This window comes from Opisthocomus hoazin, chromosome 8 (assembly GCF_030867145.1).
Source record: "Opisthocomus hoazin isolate bOpiHoa1 chromosome 8, bOpiHoa1.hap1, whole genome shotgun sequence".
In the NCBI taxonomy this organism is placed as follows: domain Eukaryota; kingdom Metazoa; phylum Chordata; class Aves; order Opisthocomiformes; family Opisthocomidae; genus Opisthocomus; species Opisthocomus hoazin.
Genome location: NC_134421.1, coordinates 69,748,940 through 69,771,451, shown reverse-complemented (window position 1 = coordinate 69,771,451; position 22,512 = coordinate 69,748,940). Strand labels below are relative to the sequence as shown.

Here is a 22,512-nt window from a genome sequence, read left to right as displayed (position 1 = left end):
TTGAGACCAGTCAGTCTAAACAGTATGGCTAGTAGAGAGGACAGCATTCATCACTAAAGCCTTCAGAAAGCAGTATCTGCACAAGGACAGTCTGCAGATAACAGACATGGAACCATCTGCAACCATATACTGAAGGATGCCACAACTAGAAGACAAAATTTAAGTAGGCTTTACTTTGTCTTTCCAGATCCCCTGTGAGAGGCTGTATTTGACAAGAAAGGAGCTAAGGCACAAGATATAAGCTCACAGGGAATTAGGAACCCACAGCTCTGTCCAAGGGCTCAGAAACCAGATCTCCTACAGCGAGAAGCAGAAAAGTACAAGTAAATATGTTGTTTGGCAAAACACTGCAAGGAAGTACAGGGAGAAAAAACAGAAGAGCTCCCCCCTCCCCTTCAATATCCTCTGTGCTTTGGTTCCTATCTTTCCCTTTCCAAACATGCACAGGCAGGTGTTAAAAAGGTCCAAATCTGGCTTTTCCAAGCTACAACAGCAATATCTGGTCAAATCTGCCCATAGTCCATCAGAGGGATTAATACTGTGACTCAGGCAAAGGCTGGCATCAAAGTTGCCCCAGAAATGGTGCTATCGAGGTCAGACAAGGTACAGCCATAGGCTTGGTTTGGGATCCAGGAGCCAAGGGGAAGGCGGTGTGAGCTCCACTGCCATTTTACAGTGATGAGCTGAGGTACAGAGAGAGCAAAGGTTTGGGCATTGTCCTGCCCACTGAGGTTTGAAGCCACATCTGGTGAGTTTTGCTTTCATCTCTGACCCAGTTTCCTTTCTGCCCACACAATGCAGATTACGTGCCAGTTGCCAGCAACAGCAACTTTTGTACCAAAAATGGGTTTTAACCCAGAAGTGTATCCTTGAATTTTTTTTTACTTTCCTCCATACTCCTCTTGTGGAGGACAATCTGCCCTTTCTTCCTCTGCAGGGAACGTCATGCAGTTCAGGGACTGCAGCTCACCCTCTCCCTGTCAATGTATCTTTGTGCTTTCTTCCTGGCAGACACTGATCATGTAACCAAGGAAAACTCCTTCACAATTCTGGACAACAAGCATTTTGTTTTACACTGACGCTGGCCTGTGACTGGAGGGAGTTTGGTTGTAGAGCTTTGGACAATAAAGGTCTGTCTCCAGTCCATGGTCCAGTCTCTCCCAGCTGAACATCAAGGATCACTTGCTAGTAGCTTGAATATTGCTGACTCCCTATAAAGCCTTAGAAAAAGTTGCTTTGTAGTCTTCTGGTCTACAAAAGAAATACTTCATCATTTAGAGCAACAGTTTCTATTACCTTTTCTGAAAACAGTTTTCCATTTAACATTGAGTAAATCACTCAGCTTCACTTTCATCCAAGGCATTTAAGCACTGGATTTCCGCTCAGTGGAAGATAAAGCTGTCTTCAAGGATGTGGACAAGTTTAGCTGGCAGTTGGGATTAGCTCACTTCTCTAGCACCCAACAGCACGGTGAGGATAAATACGTGAAAAACTGCAAGATGATCTGATTTCTCCAGAACCGGAGTTTCATGTGCCCAGAGGGCAGAGTAGGTGCTAAGTCTTTGCCAAATCATTGCAGTGTTGAGGGTATAAATAAATGCTTGTACAAAGTTTTAAGGAGACAAGCTGTTACCAGCACCAAGCATCATTACTTCAAGCATTGATCAACTGTCCAGTACGGATTACATTTGATGCAGTAAACATTGCCATACAGTAAGTCAAAGGGAAAAGTTTAAAGGCTGCCACACAGTGCCATACTGAAATAACCCTAATGGAAACAACAGGGCTACCCAGGCAGACAGCCAGACTGACACAGCAGTGTATGAAGGCCGCATTCTTGTCTTGTGCCTAGCTCATTTAAAGTGGGATCACATCCCATAACATGCCAGCTGGACACTCAAACCCCCACCCTGTCAGTATGACAAACAATTTCCATGGAGCTAGCAGCAAAAAGGTCAACACCAAGGGAAAAGTGCCCCATGCTCCCAATGCAGAGCTTGACATCTCTCCTTCTGCCCGTCCTAGGAAGATGGAGTTAGTCGCAGCGCAAGTAAACTGTTCCAACAACTCGGGCCTTTCGTTCTTTGTCACACAGATCAGCCACCAACACAGTTCTGGGAAGAGTCAACATGCCCAAGAGGCTGTCCACAGCACATGCCCTTGATTTTAGCAACCACTAGCTGCTACTTTTTGCAGCAGGAGTTGGGCTGAGACACAGGTTGCTATGCTTTTCATGTTGATTAGCCTCCATTCTTCGTCATGTAGCCACTCTCTCACAGTGGGTGGCTTAGCAGTCAGAAGCCTGCTGGTCTGAAGCTTTCTAGCCCTTTCTCAGAACATCCTACGTGTGTGTAGAACCTGGTAGGAGAGATGCATTGCTCCTTCACAGAGAGATGTTTCATCTCCATGGAGAAAAGATCTGTGCTATTTCACCAAGGAGAGATTGCGCCCCTGCTACTCAGAGAGGAGGTGTTATTTCTCCATGAAAAGGAGTGCTGTACTTCACAGAGATGAAGTATCTGTTATCCCTCTGCAGAGGCTGTGACTCTGTAGTCACCTCCTCTGGTAGCCCTGGCCCTTTTTCCTTGGACTGTGATACCCAATACTTTTAGATGCAACTTCCCCGTTTTCATTTCCAGTCACTGAGGGGTGGTGACAATGGTTGGTTGGAGCGAAAACCCAGCACTTTTGCTCAGAGTTAGCATTAAGCAATACAAGAGCACTAAACTGTTCTTTAAAAACAGCAAACTTAGCTGGTTTCCCACCTGAGAGTGCCATAGGTCCATCACAGTCCTCCAACACCTGCTCCCATTCCCATTTTCTTCATTTCCAAATGTCCTCAGCATCTCCAGCTCCAGTATCCCCACTCCCTCCTGCACATCTCTGCCTCCAACCCTTCCGCTGCCCACTTCTATCCCAAGCCACTGCCTCAGACCTGAGCACAGGCCAAATCTTTGCGCAAAACGCTGCAGAGAAGAGAGCAGATGTTTTGGAGAAGATGAAGTAACTACATCAGGGGTAACTATCCAAGCAAAAGCTCCCTTCTCATGACACAGGTAGCAGCATAGTCTTCATTCCTAAGGGACCTCAAATTACATCATGTGGACCTCAGAGTCAGAACTGCGTGTGAACACTGTTTGGCGACTTCATACAGTAATAGGATATGGAAGACCTCACTCCAGCAGGATTCCACACGAGGTCCCACAAGCAATTCTGAGCTTTAACTGCACTGCAGAGTTAGAAACAGACTGTCCCAGTTGAGCAATGCGTAGTACACACCCTATATTAGGGTGAAGGGGTATTTACTTGGAAATAGTAGGGTTGCTGCAAGCAGTGTTAGACTAATCGCTTAAGTCTTGGCATAGATCAGGCATCGTTTAGACTTGGGGGATCTTGTACAGTCATAAGCTCAGCCATGGGTTTGCCAGCTAAACAGACAAGACTCTGCAAAGATACAAGCACAGACAAACAAAATAACCTACTTAAGTTCACATAACAGATCCATGATGAAAACATGAATAGAAGCCAGGTCTGGCTCCCAGGTATTGCTCCAACAACTGGAAAAACACGATCCCAGCTTGGAAAGTACTCTTAAAGAAACTCAGACCTGTAGGTTCATAGACTTGCATGTGTATGCCAGGGCCTTGAGCATACTAATAGGCTTTGATGGCTCTGTCGAGACCCACCTGGGGCCTCCACCCACACTCCTGCCCATTTAAGGCTCAGACCAAGAGCTATGCTGTAGCTGTCTCTAGATTTGTTATGGCTATGTCAGGTCACAGACATCAGTGACCCTGATCCATGGACTGATTTCCCAGCTTGATTTAGCCCCTTCCTTTTTGCTATAGACATGTCTGGTGGTTGCTGGGCTGTGTCTGTCACTTCAGTCACACCTGTTTTCAGTTCATTCTTTGATGAATTCAACAAAGGTCCCGCTGAAGCCCTTGGGAGAACTCTTAGTGTCTTCGTTTCAGTTCAAGCATCAGCAGCATTTCCATGCCAAACTCTGCACTTGCTTTTGCATCCTGTTTTCTCTGAACCCAGTTAAGGTGCTTGTTATTTATGGGTGGGCTGGGGTTTTGCTGGGAAATTCTGTCTACTTCTACTGTCTCAGCATGGAGCAGATCAGCTGAGGGCGTGTTGGCTGTTAGTCCTGAGACCAGAAGCAGACATTCTCTGTCCTGAGGGCATCTTGCTCTGAAGGCTCCTTGTTTCTCTGTATGACCCTGTCATTATTTATAAGTTTTAGGGTTTGGGGAAGGAACATTATTTTGCTGTATGACAAGTGCTTGCACCTTTTTTGGAAGCTGGGTAATTAAGGTCTATGTGGATCTGATGTCTTATTTACTGTAGTGGTTCCTATATTCCATATTTATATCTAAAGAGAGGACTGAGACGACATGACTGTGGTGTATTCCTGAGCAGGAAGCAGCTGCATGAAGTTGTTGGTGCTGGAGACACTGCGTACAGCTATCCTGCATTCACTCAGGCTGTTGTTTTCCAGTAGAAATAGAAAATCTGAGAAATCTTTCCGCTTCACACTAGCTTTAAACTCACTAAAGGCTGTAATTGGAATCAGCATTTTTTCCAAAGAAGTTCCCTGGTGATTTAAGGTAGTTCTCCTGGGCAGCAGCCATTATTTGGACTAGTAGTCAACAGGGCCGCAGCCAGGTCTGCAGCAACCAGCAGAAGTCAGTGGAGTTTGGAGGGAGAACATCAAGTGTTGGGGTGCTCGTCTGCTGCCTCACCACCCTGGAACTGCTCAGAGGGTGTCTGTGTGCTGAGGCACAGAGGTTTAGGGATCTGCGTATATGAGGTGCTCGGGCCCTCACAAGGGCTCAGACAGTGTGGGTCACAGATCAAGGGTACCGAGATGGATGCAGGCAAATAAACTGAAGCATTTGCAAAGACGCAGCAGGTCCCAGCTTCAGTTGAGTTCCTCCTAGTGCAGTTAACCTCACAGAAAATAACAGTCTGGCACGCTACCACCGACAAGCTGCCAGGCTTGCGGTGTAGCCAACTGTTTAACTGAGTGTGTGGGCATTTGTTGCCTGTGGAAAAGGTAAGGTGAAATAAAGCTGTGATTGAAATAGCTACATTTCACTGCATGTCTGCAAAATATCTGCAAGTCCATCCTCTTGTGGATACATTCATAGTTTGGAACATGCTTGTTCTGTAACACTGAATTGCAGACTGATAAAGGTCCTTTTTCATGATGTTTAGCGAAGCCGTAGATAATCATGGTAATCACAAAGCAGTGAACCTATATCTGGCCCCTCTTTCTGCTAGTTATACCAATGTAAAACTATGTCACTCTCTACTTGGCCAAAGGTACCATAAGAATCAGCAGCTCAGATTGCTCAAAGGGCAAATCATTTTGCTTTCCAGTAAACCTTGCAGATATGACTTGTTCCCCGGTCTCTTCTGGCTCCTGTTGAAAGCAACCACTCTGCACAGAGCTTACTGTCTCTGCAAATGAAGGAGCAATGCTCATGAGGACAAAAACAGTGTTCTCCTTGCCACTGGGACAGCAGTAGTGACGTGCAAAGTCTTGAACACATAAAGAATTTTTTTATTACCATGCTCAAGAGTTTTCTTTTCCTGAACTTTATCTCCCTGCCAATGCTAGAAGGTGACTGTCACAAAGGCCCAGCTTCTCGGTGGAGGTAGACTGCTGTAACACATCTGAGTCTGTTAGACATCACCAGAGTTCAGAGGCTGTGAAAACTGCAGGAGGAACAGGCACATTAGCTGGTCTTCCCCACAAAGCTAATATATGTCTCAGTGATGTGAGGGGAATGTCTCAGGGGTCTTAATGATTTGATTTAAGCTAATCAGTCAGTCTCACTATATGTGTTTACAACTGGGTCTGGACATCTTGTTGCTTCAAAGACTAACGCATCTTAGGAAGAAAGGGATGACACGAACAGATAAAAATTCATGTATGTAAAGGAAAACTTTGGGAGAGGAAGAGAGAAATGATTCACAATTAGATTGTGGGAAATGCAGGATGCATGAAATCCTGACCCCCATGTGTGTCACTTTGCCATTAACTTCATGAAGCCAGGTGACTGAAGAGTACAAAGTCTCCTTGAGTTACTATAAGAAAGAGTTCACAGCTGATGTTTCTCATCCTTGCTTACACAACCCTAAAAACTGTCCTTTGTCATAGCTACCACAGCTGACCTGCAAGAGCATTCTTTACAAGTGCTGACTGTATTTTTAGCTGATCTTGCTTGTGACTCAGTAGAGAGAAATGAGGAAAGGCAGTCCCAAGGGAATGCCCAGCTCTCAGCACACCACCATAGATCACCACAGCTGCAAGAGTCCGAGAGAAAAGAAGAAAAGGAACCATTTCCTCTGCTCAGATGTATCCTGCCACCAGGGCACGTGTCTGTAATTTAACAAACATCTTAATAACAACAACAATTGGGTAAAAAGGCCACTGAGCAGACATGGGCCATGGCTGTAACTGATCACACGTTCTTAGTGTACCAGAAGACACATATTATTCAGCCAGTCCTAGATTTTCGTCTTTCCTTGACTAATCTATGTGGGATTTTTATATTTTAGGTCATAATTCTGTGAAGGTCTATTTTTTGGAGCAGTTGAAATCAGAGGCAGATAAGTCCTTCCTGCACATAGCGCGCCTCCATAACATACCAGTGGTTCTCCATAAAAAGAGCATACTGAGATAACAGGCAAAAAGTTAGGTACACCCTCAACAAAGGTTCTGGCTAGACAATTCCCTCACTTCAGACTCAAAAGGCACCTATTTGTATCTAATCAGCCTGAGATTCATGTTTAGCAGTAGGAGCTGGCTGGGGTATAAAGCAGACCTTCAAGGGTTAATGGCCATGTTGTTTCTAGCAAGTATACAAAAAAGAAAAGCTAATACACTCAGGAGGAGAATAAAAACGTTCATAGTACAAGGTTAATCTGCTGACCCAAGGCCCTACTTGCACAGCACACACTAGCACCAAAGCCCTTTGGAGTCTTAATCTCCCTGGTTCAGTGCTCTGTCACTGACCGTCTGCTTTCAGCATGCAGGTTTGGGTGCATTTGTACATTTGTTTATTCTGCAAGGCAAGGCAAGGCAGACATGTTTTAGCAGCAGGATAACAGAAAGCTAAGAGCCACTCTGTCCACAGGAATTTGTAAAGATTCAAAGGCATCTTCATTCAAGACCTCATTCAGCATGGTACTAGGTATGTTTGTTAACAACACTCTGTTTGCTACTCCAGTCACTGGGGAAGATAATTAGGAGCCATAAAAGTCATACTCCAGTTTAGCTCACAGTGGAGATAATTTGATTTAATAGGGGGGACAGCTTCTAAATAAAGATCTATGATCACCATTGAAAACAGATAGTAAAGTTTTTAGCAGAGAGACAAAGGCATGTATACCCCCAATGTCCTTGTTCAAAGACAGAGAACTGCCAGAGAATGGCCATGGTCTGTGTTTTCAAGGACATTTCAGCTAGTGTTGGTGGTCAAGCCAAAATAAAAACGCTCTTAAATAACCACACTTTCCAGAAATTTCGGCATGTTCCAAGCAGGCAAACAAGGAGCCTGAATGGACTAATTAGAGCTCCTTAACTGGCCAAGATACAAGTCCAAGACATTGGCCTTCAGTCATTCTATTAGAGTTACGACATCACACCATCCATACAAGCTGAAGCTGCCCCATGTTGGTGTCAACCTATGTGGAAAGTGTCACTTTGCACTGTCTTTAGCTTGGCCATGGTAAGAAGGTAGAAGGTAAAGATGTGGCCCTTCACCAGAGAGAAGCCAGCTGATTTCTCCATATCTCATGTCCGTGGGGCAAGTCGTCAAAAGGAAGGAAACAATACTAACCCTACCGCGTCTTTTCTCCTGTTCTGCACAGGTATGTAAGATAAAAACTGGACTTACCTCTCCAGTGTGAGTACAGACCTGAAGTATATCTGTCAAATCATTCAGAACAGAATTGAAGTCTTAATTAATCTCTGCTTCTAGTTTAGACTGATAATATTGTGTTGAGAGAGTATAACCCAGGCACAGTCTGCTTCTAGTTTACACTGATAACACTGTGCTGAGAGAAAGAGTATATTCCCCCAGGCACAGTGCGCTTCCAAGCCAACTACTTGGCTCTCGAACTGGGGATGGTTTCTATCTGTCCAGCTCAGAAGATTGAAGAAGCAAAAATGTTTAGGCATGAGTCCGAACCCTCCATGTCAAAGGTCAGTTTTAAGCATTGGTGATGTGCCCTTCAGCTTTGTACGTTGGCTCATGTCAAGACCTGTGCCCTAGAAAGAGATCTGAGATTTGTGCTGGAAGACTCAGATTCTCAAATTTGACAAACTGACCTTTCATTCAGCAGAACCCATTGAGTTATATATTGCTAAGTGTTTTGCCAAGATAATTTAAAGACAGCAGTATCTTTTCTCTGCTGTTAAGCTGGATACAATAGTCTGCTGAATGCATTTTGCTGGGAATCCTCCCTATTTTGCCTCTCTTTAAACTGCCCAAAACAGAACTGCCCAGAATAATCCTATCTGCAGCATCTTAACTCAGTTTTGACAACACTGACCTTTTTTACAGAGTGATGAAGTTCCATTCCCACTAACATGATGATTTCTTGTTGCAGGTAAATCATCTCACTTTGAGGTTTCTTCAGAGCCTCCTCTCACCTCAGACATAGCAAACATTTTGCAGAAGAACCCATCTGGTGAGACGGAGACTGAACCAAGCTCTCTGCAACCTTACAGCCAACCAGTCTATAATAAATGCAAGGACCTCACCTGCTTCAGTTTTGTTCCCACCATGGAAGCACTGCTGTCAAGCACAAATACAACGTTCTTTGGCAACGGAGGAAGATCTGTGGGGGCGAAGTAGTGCACGAAATACCCATTAAGAATCTGTGGAAGAGCAAGGAAGTCAGGAATCGCAGGTAGATCATGATGCAGTGTTCTACACATATCTTGATGGGATATTTGGTTGGGCACACGTGATCCTGCTTTCAAGATCTGTGTCTACATTGAAGGATATGAGTGCTTCCTGGTATCCCTCTTAATCCTGGTCCCCTGTTTATCGAGACTGGAGGAGCCTACTGGAGATCTCCACATCTCATTCCATGGTGCACACTGGAGTTTCCTTCCAAATGAAGTAATGATAGAACATATGTACTCAGGGATCAGAACCACAACATACATTTGGGGAACTGGCCTTGTATCCCGATATATACAGCCAGTATACTGAAAAACTGAAAAGCAGATACTCAATGAAGTAGGTACCTGTGGTTTTTAAGTCCATCTTGTGGCTGCGAGCTTACTGGTTTTATTTTGGATAGGTCTTTACAAGATGGAGAAGTAACCTTCACTTGGAAAACATTTTCTAGGACATGTGGAGCATGCAAGACAATTTAATTATCTCAGGTATAGTTAATAAAACAGAAAAATGAGTTGTGTCCAGTACCTGAACATCCCCAACGCTCAGCTCCCTGTTAACATCATATCTAATTATGAAGTCTCCCAAAATGCCATTTCGGGCAATCCTGGTTTGCTCAACAACACTGGGATTGAACGTAACTTTAGCTAAGGTTTTGGTATGTCCAACTACAGTAGAAGGAGGAGGAGAAACATCGCCTGTTGAGATAAAACCACATTATGACAAGTTTTTCCCTTTGTTTTACAGATGACTAAGCACAGCGCACGCAGTATTACCACGGAGTCAGGTCAACTAGCATAGTTACGTACTGAGATTAAAGACTCAGCTCACCAGTGATAAAACAAGAACTTAATAACCCTCCTCCCTAATTCTAAACTGAAACCAACATTGCAATGCTGTCAGGGATATAAATGTTTAGGCAAAATTCCTGTGCTTGCTTCTGTTTGGAGGTCACTGAACTCAAAGGACAGATATTCTCTCCATGACTGTTAATTGTTTTCTGTAAATAATGAACACGCAACTTCTGACATGTATGTGGTATTCATTCCAGCCAATTCTAGACATCTAGAATGCAGATCCTATACCTGAGACCCTGCCAGTCAATGCAAGTATGATTCATTTGACCTGTTCAAACATTTTCTCTAGGATTAGATGAATCATACTGCAGATATGTCCCTATTGATTATAAAGAGTTCTTGAGGTGACTTGTTCAGATGTACTCTAGGCATGTGGGGTGAGATTGATCGGACTAATTGATCACTTGATCTGATGAGTGTCTTATGTGTAACGTCTGCATCTGAACAAGTCATCTTAGCTGCCTTTAAGTTCAGAAAAGAGTTATCAGTATAGTCGCTGCAATTTCAGTCTTTCTGAGACAAAATCCAACGCTTGTGAGTGCAGTCACACAAACTGCATCCCTGAGATGTAACTCACTCTACTCTGAGAGAGCCCTTCCTGAGCCAATGAAGGGAGATGTCCCTTTCAGAGTGCATCTCAGAGGAAGACAATAATTTAGGTCTGAGTTACCCTGAAGGAACCTCTGCTTGTCTCATTAGCTGTGTTCATTTTCTGAAGCTGAGGGATACGGAGATTCCTTGTTGTCTGTCTGCATGGCCAAAATACCACCTCACTCTCTTTAGGGGTGCCAACTGTTCATTCCCTCTGAACTCTGTAAGGACCCTTACAGGAGACTGACCAAAGGTCAGATTTGGCCTTGAACTTCCCCAGATTTTGAGGGCTCTCCCCCTTATTCTAACTGAACAGAATCACAGAATCATAGAATCATTAAGGTTGGAAAAGACCTCTAAGATCATCAAGTCCAACCATTAACCCAAGACCACCATGCCTGCTAAACCATGTCCTGAAGTGCCACATCTACACATTTTTTTTTTAACACCTCCAGGGATGGGGACTCCACCAGCTCCCTGGGCAGCCTGTTCCGATGCCTGACCACTCTTTCAGTAAAGAAGTTTTTCCTAATATCCAATCTAAATCGACCCTTACGGAACTTGAGGCCGTTGCCTCTCATCCTATCGCTAGTTACCTGGGAGAAGAGACCAACCCCCGCCTCACTACAACCTCCTTTCAGGTAGTTGTAGCAAGCAATAAGGTCCCCCTCAGCCTCCTCTTCTTCAGACTAAACCGCCCCAGCTCCCTCAACTGCTCCTCCTAAGACTTGTTCTCTAGATCCCTCACCAGCCTCGTTCCCTTCTCTGCTTCGGCAGGGAGGCTGGACTAGATGATCCCTCAGAGGTCCCTTCCAACCCCGAACATTCTGTGATTCTGTGATTCTGTGATTCTGTGATTCTGTGAGCAGATCAACGCTCCGACCCAACTTGGTGTCATCTGCAAACTTACTGAGGGAGCACTCAATTCCCTTATCCAGATCATTGAGAAAGATCCTAAACAAGACCAGACCCAAAACTGAGCCCTGGGGAACACCACTCGTGACCGACCACCAGCTGGATTTAACTCCGATCACCACCACTCTCTGCACTTGGCCATTCAGCCAGTTCTTTATCCAGCAGACAGTAAACCCATCCAAACTATGGGCAGCTAGTTTCTCCAGGAGGATGCTGTGGGGAACAGTGTCAAAGGCCTTACTAATGTCTGGGTAGATAACATCCACAGCATTTCCCTCATCCACTAGGCGGGTCACCTGCTTATAGAAGGAGATCAGGTTGGCCAAGCAGGACCTGCATTTCATGAACCCATGCTGGCTGGGCCTGATCCCCTGGTTGTCCTTCACATGTCTGGTGAGTGCACTCAGGATGAATCGCTCCATAATCTTTCCTGGCACCAAGGTCAGGCTGACAAGCCTGTAATTCCCAGGATTCTCCCTCCAGCCCTTCTTGTAGATGGGTGTTACACTGGCGAAATTCCAGTCACCTGGAACCTCCCCTGGTAGCCAGAACTGCTGATAGATGATGGAGAGTGGCTTGGTCAGCTCCTCCGCCAGTTCCCTCAGCACGCTTGGGTGAATCCCATCCGGCTCCATAGACTTGTAAGTGTCCAGGGGGCACAGCAGGTCGTTGACTGCTTCCTCCTGGATTATGGGAGGTTTGTTCCACACTCCTTCCCTACCTTCCAGCACTGGGGGCTGAATACCCTGGGAACAACCAGTCTGACTGTTAAAGACTGAGGCGAAGAAGGCATTAAGTACCTCAGCCTTTTCCTCAGCCTTGCTGGCAATATTCCCCCTCGCATCCAATAAGGGATGGAGACTCTCCTTGGCCCTCTTTTTGTTGTTGATGCACTTGTAAAAATATTTTTTGTTGTCCCTTACAACAGTGGCCAGCCGGAGTTCTAGCTGGGCTTTTGCCTTTCTAATACCAAAATAGATTCTCAACTAATGTTTTTCTTGGGTGCTTCAACTCTCACAGTGATTATTCCAAGACACCTCTGACGGACAGAAGTTCTATTGTATCTGCTCAAGTGCTGATTAAAATTGGTGGGAATGACCTGCTTGATTATGCTGTGTGGAGAGGATCTCAAATCTTTGCCAAAGATTGCCCAAGAAGTCTGTGGTATGGCAGGGAAAGGAAAAGATGGGTGAGATTCAGTTCTGGTGTAGGTATTCACAATGCAAGTGCCTACTTCTGAGCTTATTTTCTACGCTTCCGTCATGCTCAGCGGAGATCAGGTCAAGAGTGTCAGGGCAGACTAGGGTATGATACATCTAGCCAGACACAGACATTGCTTTAGGATAATTTTGCTTATGTGCTATACCCCATTAACAATACTGATCACAATGACAAGGTGCTGTCAGTCTTGGAAAGCTCTTCTCCGTGTACTGCTATAACATAGTCTATGTAACGAGGAGTGGCATTTCTGCACCTTTGTAAATGCTTTGAGCAGCATTAGAAGAATGCATTGTGACATCTGTGTGCAACATTGAATGCAATACATCTCACATCCAGATCCCACAGTGATTTACAAAATCACAAAACTACAAAACATTTACATATTGTTATGTCCATTTAACAAGTGGGAAAACAAAAGCATGGAGCAGTTACCTAACTCACCTGACTTTCCACAGGTCAAAGTCCATAGAAATGCTGGGACTAGGGTTCTTGTGCGTTTATAAAATAATTAGCCAAAGCTGTGATGTTTGATAAAGTGCTATGTACAATCGAGACTCTTCTAGGCAAAGTTGTGAAGTAAAAGTCATAAATCTATAGCACTCTAGGATGTTACTTCCATGTTGATTTGACTCTACTTTTACAGCAGTCCTATGAGTGCATTTGAATAAAGGCACAAGACCATACCACTGAGGCAGGGAAGGGTTTTCTCATAGGCCCAGCTTCTACACAAATAGATTACAGTCAGAGAACCTGGAGTGTGAAACAAGCTTATTGGCAGAAGTCTTCATCAAAGAGGCTGAATGACAGACACTACTCAATTTCAGTAAAGTCAAGAATTGACTCTGCATCTTGGCTTCTCTGACTACACCAACTCCAATCCATCCATCCTGATGGAAAGAGAGACATAGTCCCCAGCTAGTACATTGAAATTACTTAAGGACACTAGTGATGGATCTTAAAGGGGGCTTATAAAATGATTGCCCAGAGCTTTGAGAATTTTTCTAAAATCTGTGTACAGCTCAGATTCTGCCTGGCAGAGGAAAGTCACAAATCAATAGCTCTACAGGATTTTACTTCCATCTTGATTTGTTTTTACTTTTATAGCTGCCCTTTGATCTGATAATCAACAGATGTAATATGTTTTCAATACACAATGCATCAGATTTGCTTCTGTTGGCCTTCGTGGATTTTCCATCTGTCTTCTATCACTTCCGAGATCCCATTTCACTGCCAATGTGTGGGAAATGCCCAGAATTCATAGAAACAGCTTAACAATTGATTTATATTTTCTGGTCTATTTGAGGGTTTCACATTATTTCTCTTTGATTGCTGAAAAGCAAGCATTGTCATCAGTTAGGATGCCTGGCCATATCACATCTGGGTTAGTGAAAGTCAGTCTCAGACTGGAAACAGAAGCTCTTTCCTTATACCTACTGCACATATACATCTGTGGACTTCATGTCTGTGTTTGCCATAAATATATTGAGGTGAGCACAATATGCTGTGTGCCACAACAGCATGTGTTCCAGTCCTAGCATTTCTATGGACTCTGATCACCTGAAATTAGCTGAGTTAGGTAGTCACTCCATTCCTCAGTTTCCCCACCTGTTAAATGGGCATAATCACATCCATCCAGTTTTGTAAAGCACCGTGGAATCTAGATAGGGTCATCTGGATCAAACTGAATTCCTCAATTCGTCCTGAAAACACTCTTTGGAGGTGAGAAATGTCATCTCCCACAACAGACAGTGCTCTAGGAACCCCTGGAGAGGAGGTTTCCAGGGCTGCCTCACATAGCCGTTGTCAGTGACAAGAATAGCTGAAGAGATCTCCCATCTTCCTCATAGCCACTCATCTCCCATCTCCAGGACAGAGATTAAAAACAAAGACTGGTCTGATAGAAAAGGTCAAAAATAACTTTTTGTTTCCCTGGAATAATAGAAATCAGGTCTGAAAGGCAGGTTGTCTGATTAATCCTATGTTCCCAGATTAAATCCCTTCCTACTTGGTTTTATGACGCGGTCTGGAAATGCTCCAGACCTCTGGTAACGGAAACTCAGTACCTGCCCGTGCCAGTCCTTTCAGAGCTTCATTTTTGCACTGTTAGACATTTTCAATGTCTAATTTATGTTTTTCTTTCTAGGTTAGAAGCCTATGACTTCTTGTTCTTTCTGTTATTGACACAGAAAGCACAGCATTATTTTCTTCCTTGCAGCAGACTATTATATATTTGAATACAGTTTTATGTCTTCCCCGAGGTTTCTTTTTTAGGCAGCACTTGATGTCTGGATCACAATTAGTCTCCTCTGTTTATTGGCCCAGTTCATTTCAAACAAGTGACTGAGAGGAGAAAATCTATGAGATATTGCAGAGTACACAGCATGGATGAGAGCCAAAGACTTGAGCTGGTCTATGCTGACACTGAGGTAGTTAATAGGGCCTTTGGACAAACTTTCCGTCAAATTCAGCTAAAGAATTAAACAGAGCAGGAGAAAGCATTTTTCATATGAAACTGTAGTCCTCACGTGACGAACAGTTAAACCTAAATTATTTTGGAGACTGGCAGAGTCAGGATTAGAGCTCAGATGCAAAGTTCATCCTCTGCTAACACGAGGAAACTTCCAGACAACTCTGATAAGAAATAAAAACCTTGCTGAGACCTACGACTTTGAAGAGAAATAGACATTCTGAAGTAGCCTAGTGTCTCCCTGCCAGAGTCCATGACTAGTTCTCATACCGCTGCGCCAGAGGGAAAGGTTGAGGACAGTCATCCCTGTGGATACTAGGTAGGACATCATTCAGAAGATGGCTTCATTCTGAGGTCACCAGAGGAGGACAGGATCACTGGCCTCAATGTCTCCTGTTATGGGGTTTGTATGTGACAGAAGACAACACCTGCACATGCCAAAAGATCACTCTCCAAAACTCAGATGCCTAATATCTTCCTCTGGGAAAAATAACAACTCCCAGATGGAGCTGTGTGCACAGGAGTCACTGACAAAGGAAATATCCTGGAAAGACCTCTCGTCATGTTGTCTCTGCTCCATATTCAGAGAGGATGTACGCAGGACTTTCCAAAAGAGCCTATATCTATAGCAAAGCACAGCTTTACTTTTCATAAATCACTGGAAGTTTGTGAAACCAAGTCCAGTCTTTGTATCTTGGGCCCCTGCAGCCAAAACCAGGCAGATTTGGACTCTTTACTGCTTCTGCTCCTACAGCTGTGATTTCTGTGCTGTTTTATAAATGGCAAAAAAAGTGTCCTTCACTATTTCTCATCAAGGGACATCTGTCTATAGGTCTTTAAGTTTTATCTCTTCTGTTCGTCACAGACTGTATGGCTGCTAGCAATTCGGCTGGAGTAAAAATTGCAAATCCTGAATGACCATTAAACAGAGAAATTTTTTCCACTATACTTCCTGGGTGGTACATGGGCTCTATGGAGAGCAGGCAGAAAGCACCACAAATGTAAGAGGATTGGTCCATGAAATAAAGGCAGATCCGCCATTCCTCCATTTTTTGTCAGCTAAATTATTGGGGTTTTCTTTTTCATTAGTTTTGCTAACAGCTTTTATTGCCTCAACAGCTTGGCATTTCAGTTATGAACATCAGTCACTGCTGGTGTTCATCATCTGGAGCTATGGATGACTCCAAAGCCAAACATATTTGATTTTCAGCTTAGTTTTCCTATCCCACGCTGGATCGCCAGGACCTGTACTCAGAATAAGAATGTAGTTTCTTGTCCAGGTCAGACGGAGTCAAAAGTATCTAAATGAGTTGTAAGGCTATATCCCATCCTCAACAACGGTTTCGGGTTGGTGATACTTTAGACATGCTACTCAGAAAGCCATGTAACTGATGACTTGATGTCACAATACATTTTTCACCCAATACTCTCAAAGTAATTCATTAATACCTATCAAAATCTCACATTTTCTCATTAAATGTGAGATATCTTTGTAGGCATAGGAAATTGAGGAACAGAGTTTTCATGATATATTTAAACTCAAACCAGTCAGGCATTATCATTTTCCAGTGTGCAGGTCTCCATTCATTATTTGGTCATTTTTTTAAGTCATGACCTCTCATTTAGGGCAGCACGGGTAACACAGTATGGCAGCATCTGGTCTGGCATCCTTTGCTGGCCACTTACTAGATTGCTACCATGCTCTCCAGTCAAGTGATACTGAAGAGATTTAAGCCACGGGAATCCATGCAGAGACCAGACAGTCCCTTGTTCCTGGTTTACTCCCAATTTGCAGACTGCCTGCCAAGCAGCCACTCTTTAAATGTAAGACTCACAACTCACCTGTCTTTCATTTAAAAACCCATAGCCTTCCCTGGAGGTCTCAATGGATGTGCAGATCTCATGCTCTTGGGTCTTTACATGTCCTATGAGCAAGAAGGCTTTGCAGGGAGGATCTAATCACTCAGATATTTTGCTTTTTGGTTCAAGCTTGAGAGATGACAGCTGACTGGAGTACAGTGGATTTCCAAGTGAAGTGCTCCTTGCCTTGGCCTTGCCCTCCCTAGGAGTATTCCTGTGGTTTCCATTTGTGTTTAGGAAGGCAGGAAGTTCCTGTTGTCTGCTCTGAGTGTGATTAATCTTGTTGGCCAGAAGAAGTCACAAGCAATAAATCCCTCCTATCCAAAAAAAGCTGTCCCTCTCTGTGACCTACATTAGACCCTTCTGAGACCCTCTGCCAATTCTTTTTTTATTTTTTTTCTTTTTTTTGTCTGGCTGCTGGTAATGTCCTAATCTCCTCATCTTGCTTTAGAACAGAAAGCAGCTCAGCAAACCTACTGAATTCACTAACCCTATCCACTCTTCTGAGTGGCACACACCTGACTACCAGTGAAGACTTGATCTGGCAGAGACACAGCCCACTCCTGACTGCCCATGATGAACCCCATAAGTGTGTTTGGCATTTCAATGACTTCCGTAGCAGTGATTTCGTCACAGTAAATAGTTTTCACCAACTGTATAGTGTGACTCCAGATAGAAAGGGTCTGTAATGGAATTCTGAGCAAGGATAAAGCACAGGGAACCTGAGTTTCTGTTGCTTTACCCATCCTGAAATGGGACATCTATTTTGTGTACATTTTACTGGCTAGGGAGGATTATGGAATCTTAGAGCTCGGGACCATTTTTATATGAACTGTTCTAAATGTGAAGCACAGTGCCAAGAATGATCAGTGCTCACAGGCTGCCATTTGGAGAGCAAGTTACGAGAGTTTTCCCTGTATGTCATTTACATATAGGAATTTCCATACTGCACTAGGCCAGCAGTGTGTCTGCTCTGCTTACCCTGTCTCTAACCTTAATCAATGCCAGATGTTTTGCAGGAAACCGTATATGACAATGCACTGTGGTACTCCTTGATAGGTGAAAAAGCTTTCCTATCCCCCCTGGTGACAGGCCGAACACATTTATCACACAGTGCATGGGTGTACAGCAGAGAGATTAATTAGTTGTACAAGGTTTGACCTGAAGCTAGTCCAAGTCACTGACAGCCTTGATTTCGATGTGTTTTGGATGAAATCAGTAGGATCACACTACGCAATCAGTTTAACTCCATTTCACATGCTTTAGGGCCTTACCTGGCAGACATGAACAGCTCCACTGATTTTGCTGGTGTTATGTCATGTAGAATAACTGAGGATCAAGTCCCACAAGATTCTACACCCTACTTCCAGCACCAACTCACCCTCTTTCCTTGGTGAGGGTTTTTTGCCAGCATGTAGCAATCACAGTGTCCTGAACTCCTCACTGTTAGTTTACACTAGAAAATCTACCTTTACACTCTCTGAACAGTGAGCGAGGACGGTTGGGAGTAAGAGCAGATACTCAGACTGCACTTAGTGCTTTGGCAAAACATGGATTTTCCTCTTGGAATTTCCCATGTTCTAAAATGCAGGATTTCCTATCTGCCTTGGCATGGATGGATGGAAAAAACAATTCACTTCAAATAAACAGATCTCAGGAGATGTGGAGCCAGGGAAGACCCTGCTCAAATGCTGAGCACAAGGCCTGAAGGCCCAGTTCAAAGCTCATAAAGACAATAGAAAAAAAAAAATTCCTGTTGAGTTGAACGGGGTCAGCCCTATACTCATTAAGCTTCAAAGTTCTCACGTTCTTATGCACAGATACCACACAGATACAGTCATCTATAGAAAACAGAACAAAAGCCATCAGCCTTTATGATAAGACTGAATTCCCACCACTGAACCTCACAGAGTTCGTAATCCTGAAATCCCTTTCACGTTGTAGCCATTATATCAACTTTCATGAACCTTGAAATTGCCCTGCCAGTGAATGAGAGACCTCTAAACAGGAACTGCTGATGGCCTGCAGTGCTTAGAGACTTGCTTGTCACTGAAATGCAGCCATCTCTTGGGTGGAATGTACCTGTCGTACAGCGAGTGCAGCAAGAGTAAAGAAGGGAAAGTAAAAAATGTATCTTTCTAAAGAAAGTCATAGTTGGAATTTGCCAGAATAGTTTATGCATAACGAGCTGCTAGCACTTATTTTTCTTGTTGTCTTCCCGAGATGTGTCCCCTAATTTCTAATACATTCTTGATCCTAGACAAAGCTGCTTTAATACAATGTTGGAGTTTTGTTTAATGCCTCATTTGGAGTGCAGGGAAAGTGAATGAAACACCAGTCTACACAATTATCCAAGATTGCCTTGGAGAACTCCCAACACTGCCAACCCAGTTCTTGAGAAGTGATTAAGGCCCCACAAGTCATAGAACCTCAGGTCAAAAAAAATCTCTCATTACCTGCAGCTTTCCCATTGCCTTTATGCTTGCTGTTTCGAAGGGGAGGCACTTCCAGTGAAACTATGCCTGAGTTCTCCAGGATGTTCACCTCCACTCGTAATCTCCCCACAAGTTGCTGGGGCCTGATGCTGACTGTATACTCGTATTTTCCAAGTCGCCTTTGCAAAAGCTCTTCATAATGCAGTAGGAACCTGGCCTGCATCTTGCGAGGAATGAAGACAGAAGCCTTGAATGTCTCATAGCCATTCTCCCTGGAAGGAAAATCCAAAGACACCTTCACACCCCATACACATCACACACCACCTCGTCCAGTGAATGCCAAATCTGGATTTTGTTGGTCCAATAAAAGTATTTCCTATCACTGAATATGTGAAGGCAACAAGAAAGAAAACACCGTAATGCTTCACAAAGCATTGGGCACATAGTGGGTTTCCACTGGAGGAAAGGTCTTACAAGACGAGATGACTGCTTACGGAGAGGAATATGACAGACATGTATAACATGGAGCCGGACCAGAGGAAAGGCTGTCTCTTGGTTTCTTACACAGAGGATTTGCAAGACCCATATTTAATTCCTGACTTTTCTCCTGCTGACTCATGGCAATATCTTAAGCAAAGTACAAATGAATTCATCTTCCCTAATATTACCTATTTATAGCTACATACTCAATGAGGACAAATAGGATCCCTATTTCCTCACCACTGGAGACCTCTCTAAAAGGACTTTTCCAATTAGCCACAGCGCGCCATCAGTGACCCAGCACACAACTGACAGTCAGCTTTCTGTTGGCTAGTTTGAAGAGAGATGAATTCCCACCTTTAGCCTTTATTGGCTTCACCTGCCCTTCTGTTAGACAGAGACAACCTAAGATGCTCTGCCTCCCATACGGTGCACTGCAGCGTCCAGCTACCAGGCACTGATACAATGCCAGGCACTACTATTGGTGAAGGGAAAATAAAAAAGCTGCATAACAAGAATGGAAACTTTTAATGCCATGCAGCGGTAACTTCAGAACTCACTGATGTGAGATTTTGGTGATGCCCAGAATTCAATGAGTATCTGAAAGGATTTGAGACTTTGATTCCGCTAACACTTATTAAAAGGTGGTTTTGTTTTTTTAATGCCTTTAGGACAGTTGGAATGACATCTCTGGGTCATACCAGTAGTGTAACAATGACAGGTAATAATCGCCTACAGAAGAGGATGAAACAGGGCAGGACAAGAGAAATATAGTGATTCTTCTCCTCCACTCTTTCAGGTTCTACCAGTTTGTGTCTGGATCCTGAGACAGCATCCATTGCTAAAGATTCATGGTGGATTCTTCCTGCCATACATTTGTCTAGTCACTTTTTAAACCCACATTTAATTTGGCATCCACAATTTCCAGTGGCAAGAAACACAATTTATGTGAAGAATACCTTATTTTGGCTGGTTTAAACCTGACATCTGATCATCTCATTCAATTTTCTCTAGTTTTTCTATAAAAGACAGAAAATGAAGATTCTTTATTCTCCATGTATTGCTCGTTAGTTCAGATCTCTCTCTCTCCCCCCACAGTTCATCATTTTTCTGGTCTGAAAATCACAGTCTGTGTTGGAATAGTGCTACTATCCGAGGTAACTGCAAATAGTGTAGGATTTTCCAGAGCAGCAAAATCCATCCCACGGTACAGCTCTTTCAAAGACATTTTGGGGGAATTTAGGCACCTGGGAAAACAGCCCATAGTGCTGCTGAAGCTGTGCATTCAGGTGAACATACAGGATTTTAGATCATTAAAGGAATGGGATTTTCTGCCAGTACATGGCCAAGAGGACTAAACACAGTCAAGCACCAAGAACAAGGCAAGTACACAGGAGTGCAAAAGGCGACGTGTGGTTCTACCACTGACTAACTTTGTAGTCTTGAAGTTGTAACTCACTGAATTTCTGTGTGCCTTAATTTTCCTGTCTGTGATTCAGGAAGTAACAAGGTTTCTTTCCCTGACAAATACATCCTGGAGCATCTTGGATGTGAAATGTTGTGTAACAGGGCTAGAAAAGGCCACATGCAATTTTACATAGAATTATAGAATCATAAAGTTTGGAAAAGACCTCTACGATCATCAAGTCCAACTGTCAACCTAACACCACTTTGTCTGCTAAACCATGTCCTGAAGTGGCATATCCACATGTTTTTTGAACATCTCCAGGGATGGTGACTGACCACTTCCCTGGGCAGCCTGTTCCAATGCCTGACCACTCTTTCAGTAAAGAAATTTTTCCTAATATCTAATCTAAACCTCCCCTGGTGCAACTTCAGCCCATTTCCTCTCATCCTATCACTAGTTACTTGGGAGAAGACAACAACACCCACCTCACTACAACATGACTTGTAGCATGGGCATGACACCAGGCAGTGAACATAATGTTCCATTTAGCTGCTTCTTCCTATAAATCCATGGATGGGTATGCCAAAACAGCCAAAATAAATGTGGAAGGAGAGTATGTTGCTTCCCAGCAGGCAGACAAATGCACAACACTTACCTTCCATCTGTAGGACTCGGAGGTTTCTTCTGCCTTGCTTTGTCATCACTGCTCTGTTTCTTTTCTTTCCCTGTGACCTCCCCATAGTAAGTCTTGTTGCCGATGCTCCTGGAGAGACCAGAGATGTCAGCATGACCACTCTGCACCCATATACAGTGACAGCAGTACAGCTTGCTGCAGAAGGGTTCACAGACTGTGCACATGTGAATAGGCTAAGTGTGCTGCTGCTGTAACTCTCCTGGAGTCCACTTAAGTCACTGAGAAGTCAACATAGAGGTTCCCTGGCTGGTTATACTAGCAGAGTACATTTTTAGTCCAGTTGTTTACCTCTCTAAAATCACAATTCAGTAGGTAATCTCCAGAGCACAAGGATGCAAACCAGAAAGCAAAGCAATTGCCAAGAATCCCAACGAGAACTTTTTTTCTACTGTTCTCAGATCCACCATCTGTGTCAATACACATGGCAGTATTCAGGATGACTGCTCTCAGTTAGCTGCCTCCCTAACTAAAATGCTTCTCCCTGGGAATGATCTACAGGCCCATAGATTCCATAATGAAACAGCCATTAACATATGTTTTGTCTGGCCGATGGCAAAAGACTGCTTTTCCTCCTATTCAGTCCAAATGGAAGTCTTTCTAAAAGAGCTGGTCCTCCATCTGCTATGGTCAAGTCCAAAGTTATGGCCCCAATATCTA

At 43.8% G+C, this 22,512-nt stretch overlaps 1 protein-coding gene across 2 annotated transcripts in view; it reads right to left on the bottom strand.

The window, feature by feature from the left end:
* ITIH5 (inter-alpha-trypsin inhibitor heavy chain 5) overlaps positions 1-22,512 on the bottom strand; it is a 52,300-nt gene that overhangs the window by 20,772 nt on the left and 9,016 nt on the right. Inside the window, exons 4-7 of one of the 2 annotated variants that reach the window (XM_009942573.2) lie at positions 21,817-21,924; positions 19,295-19,545; positions 9,456-9,625; positions 8,783-8,899 (exon numbers count right to left, since the gene is read on the bottom strand). In XM_009942573.2, coding sequence (XP_009940875.1) covers positions 8,783-8,899; positions 9,456-9,625; positions 19,295-19,545; positions 21,817-21,924 — 646 coding nt within the window. Of the gene's footprint in view, positions 1-8,782; positions 8,900-9,455; positions 9,626-19,294; positions 19,546-21,816; positions 21,925-22,512 lie in introns of those variants that run through there. The other variant, XM_075428993.1, reaches the window with a different exon arrangement.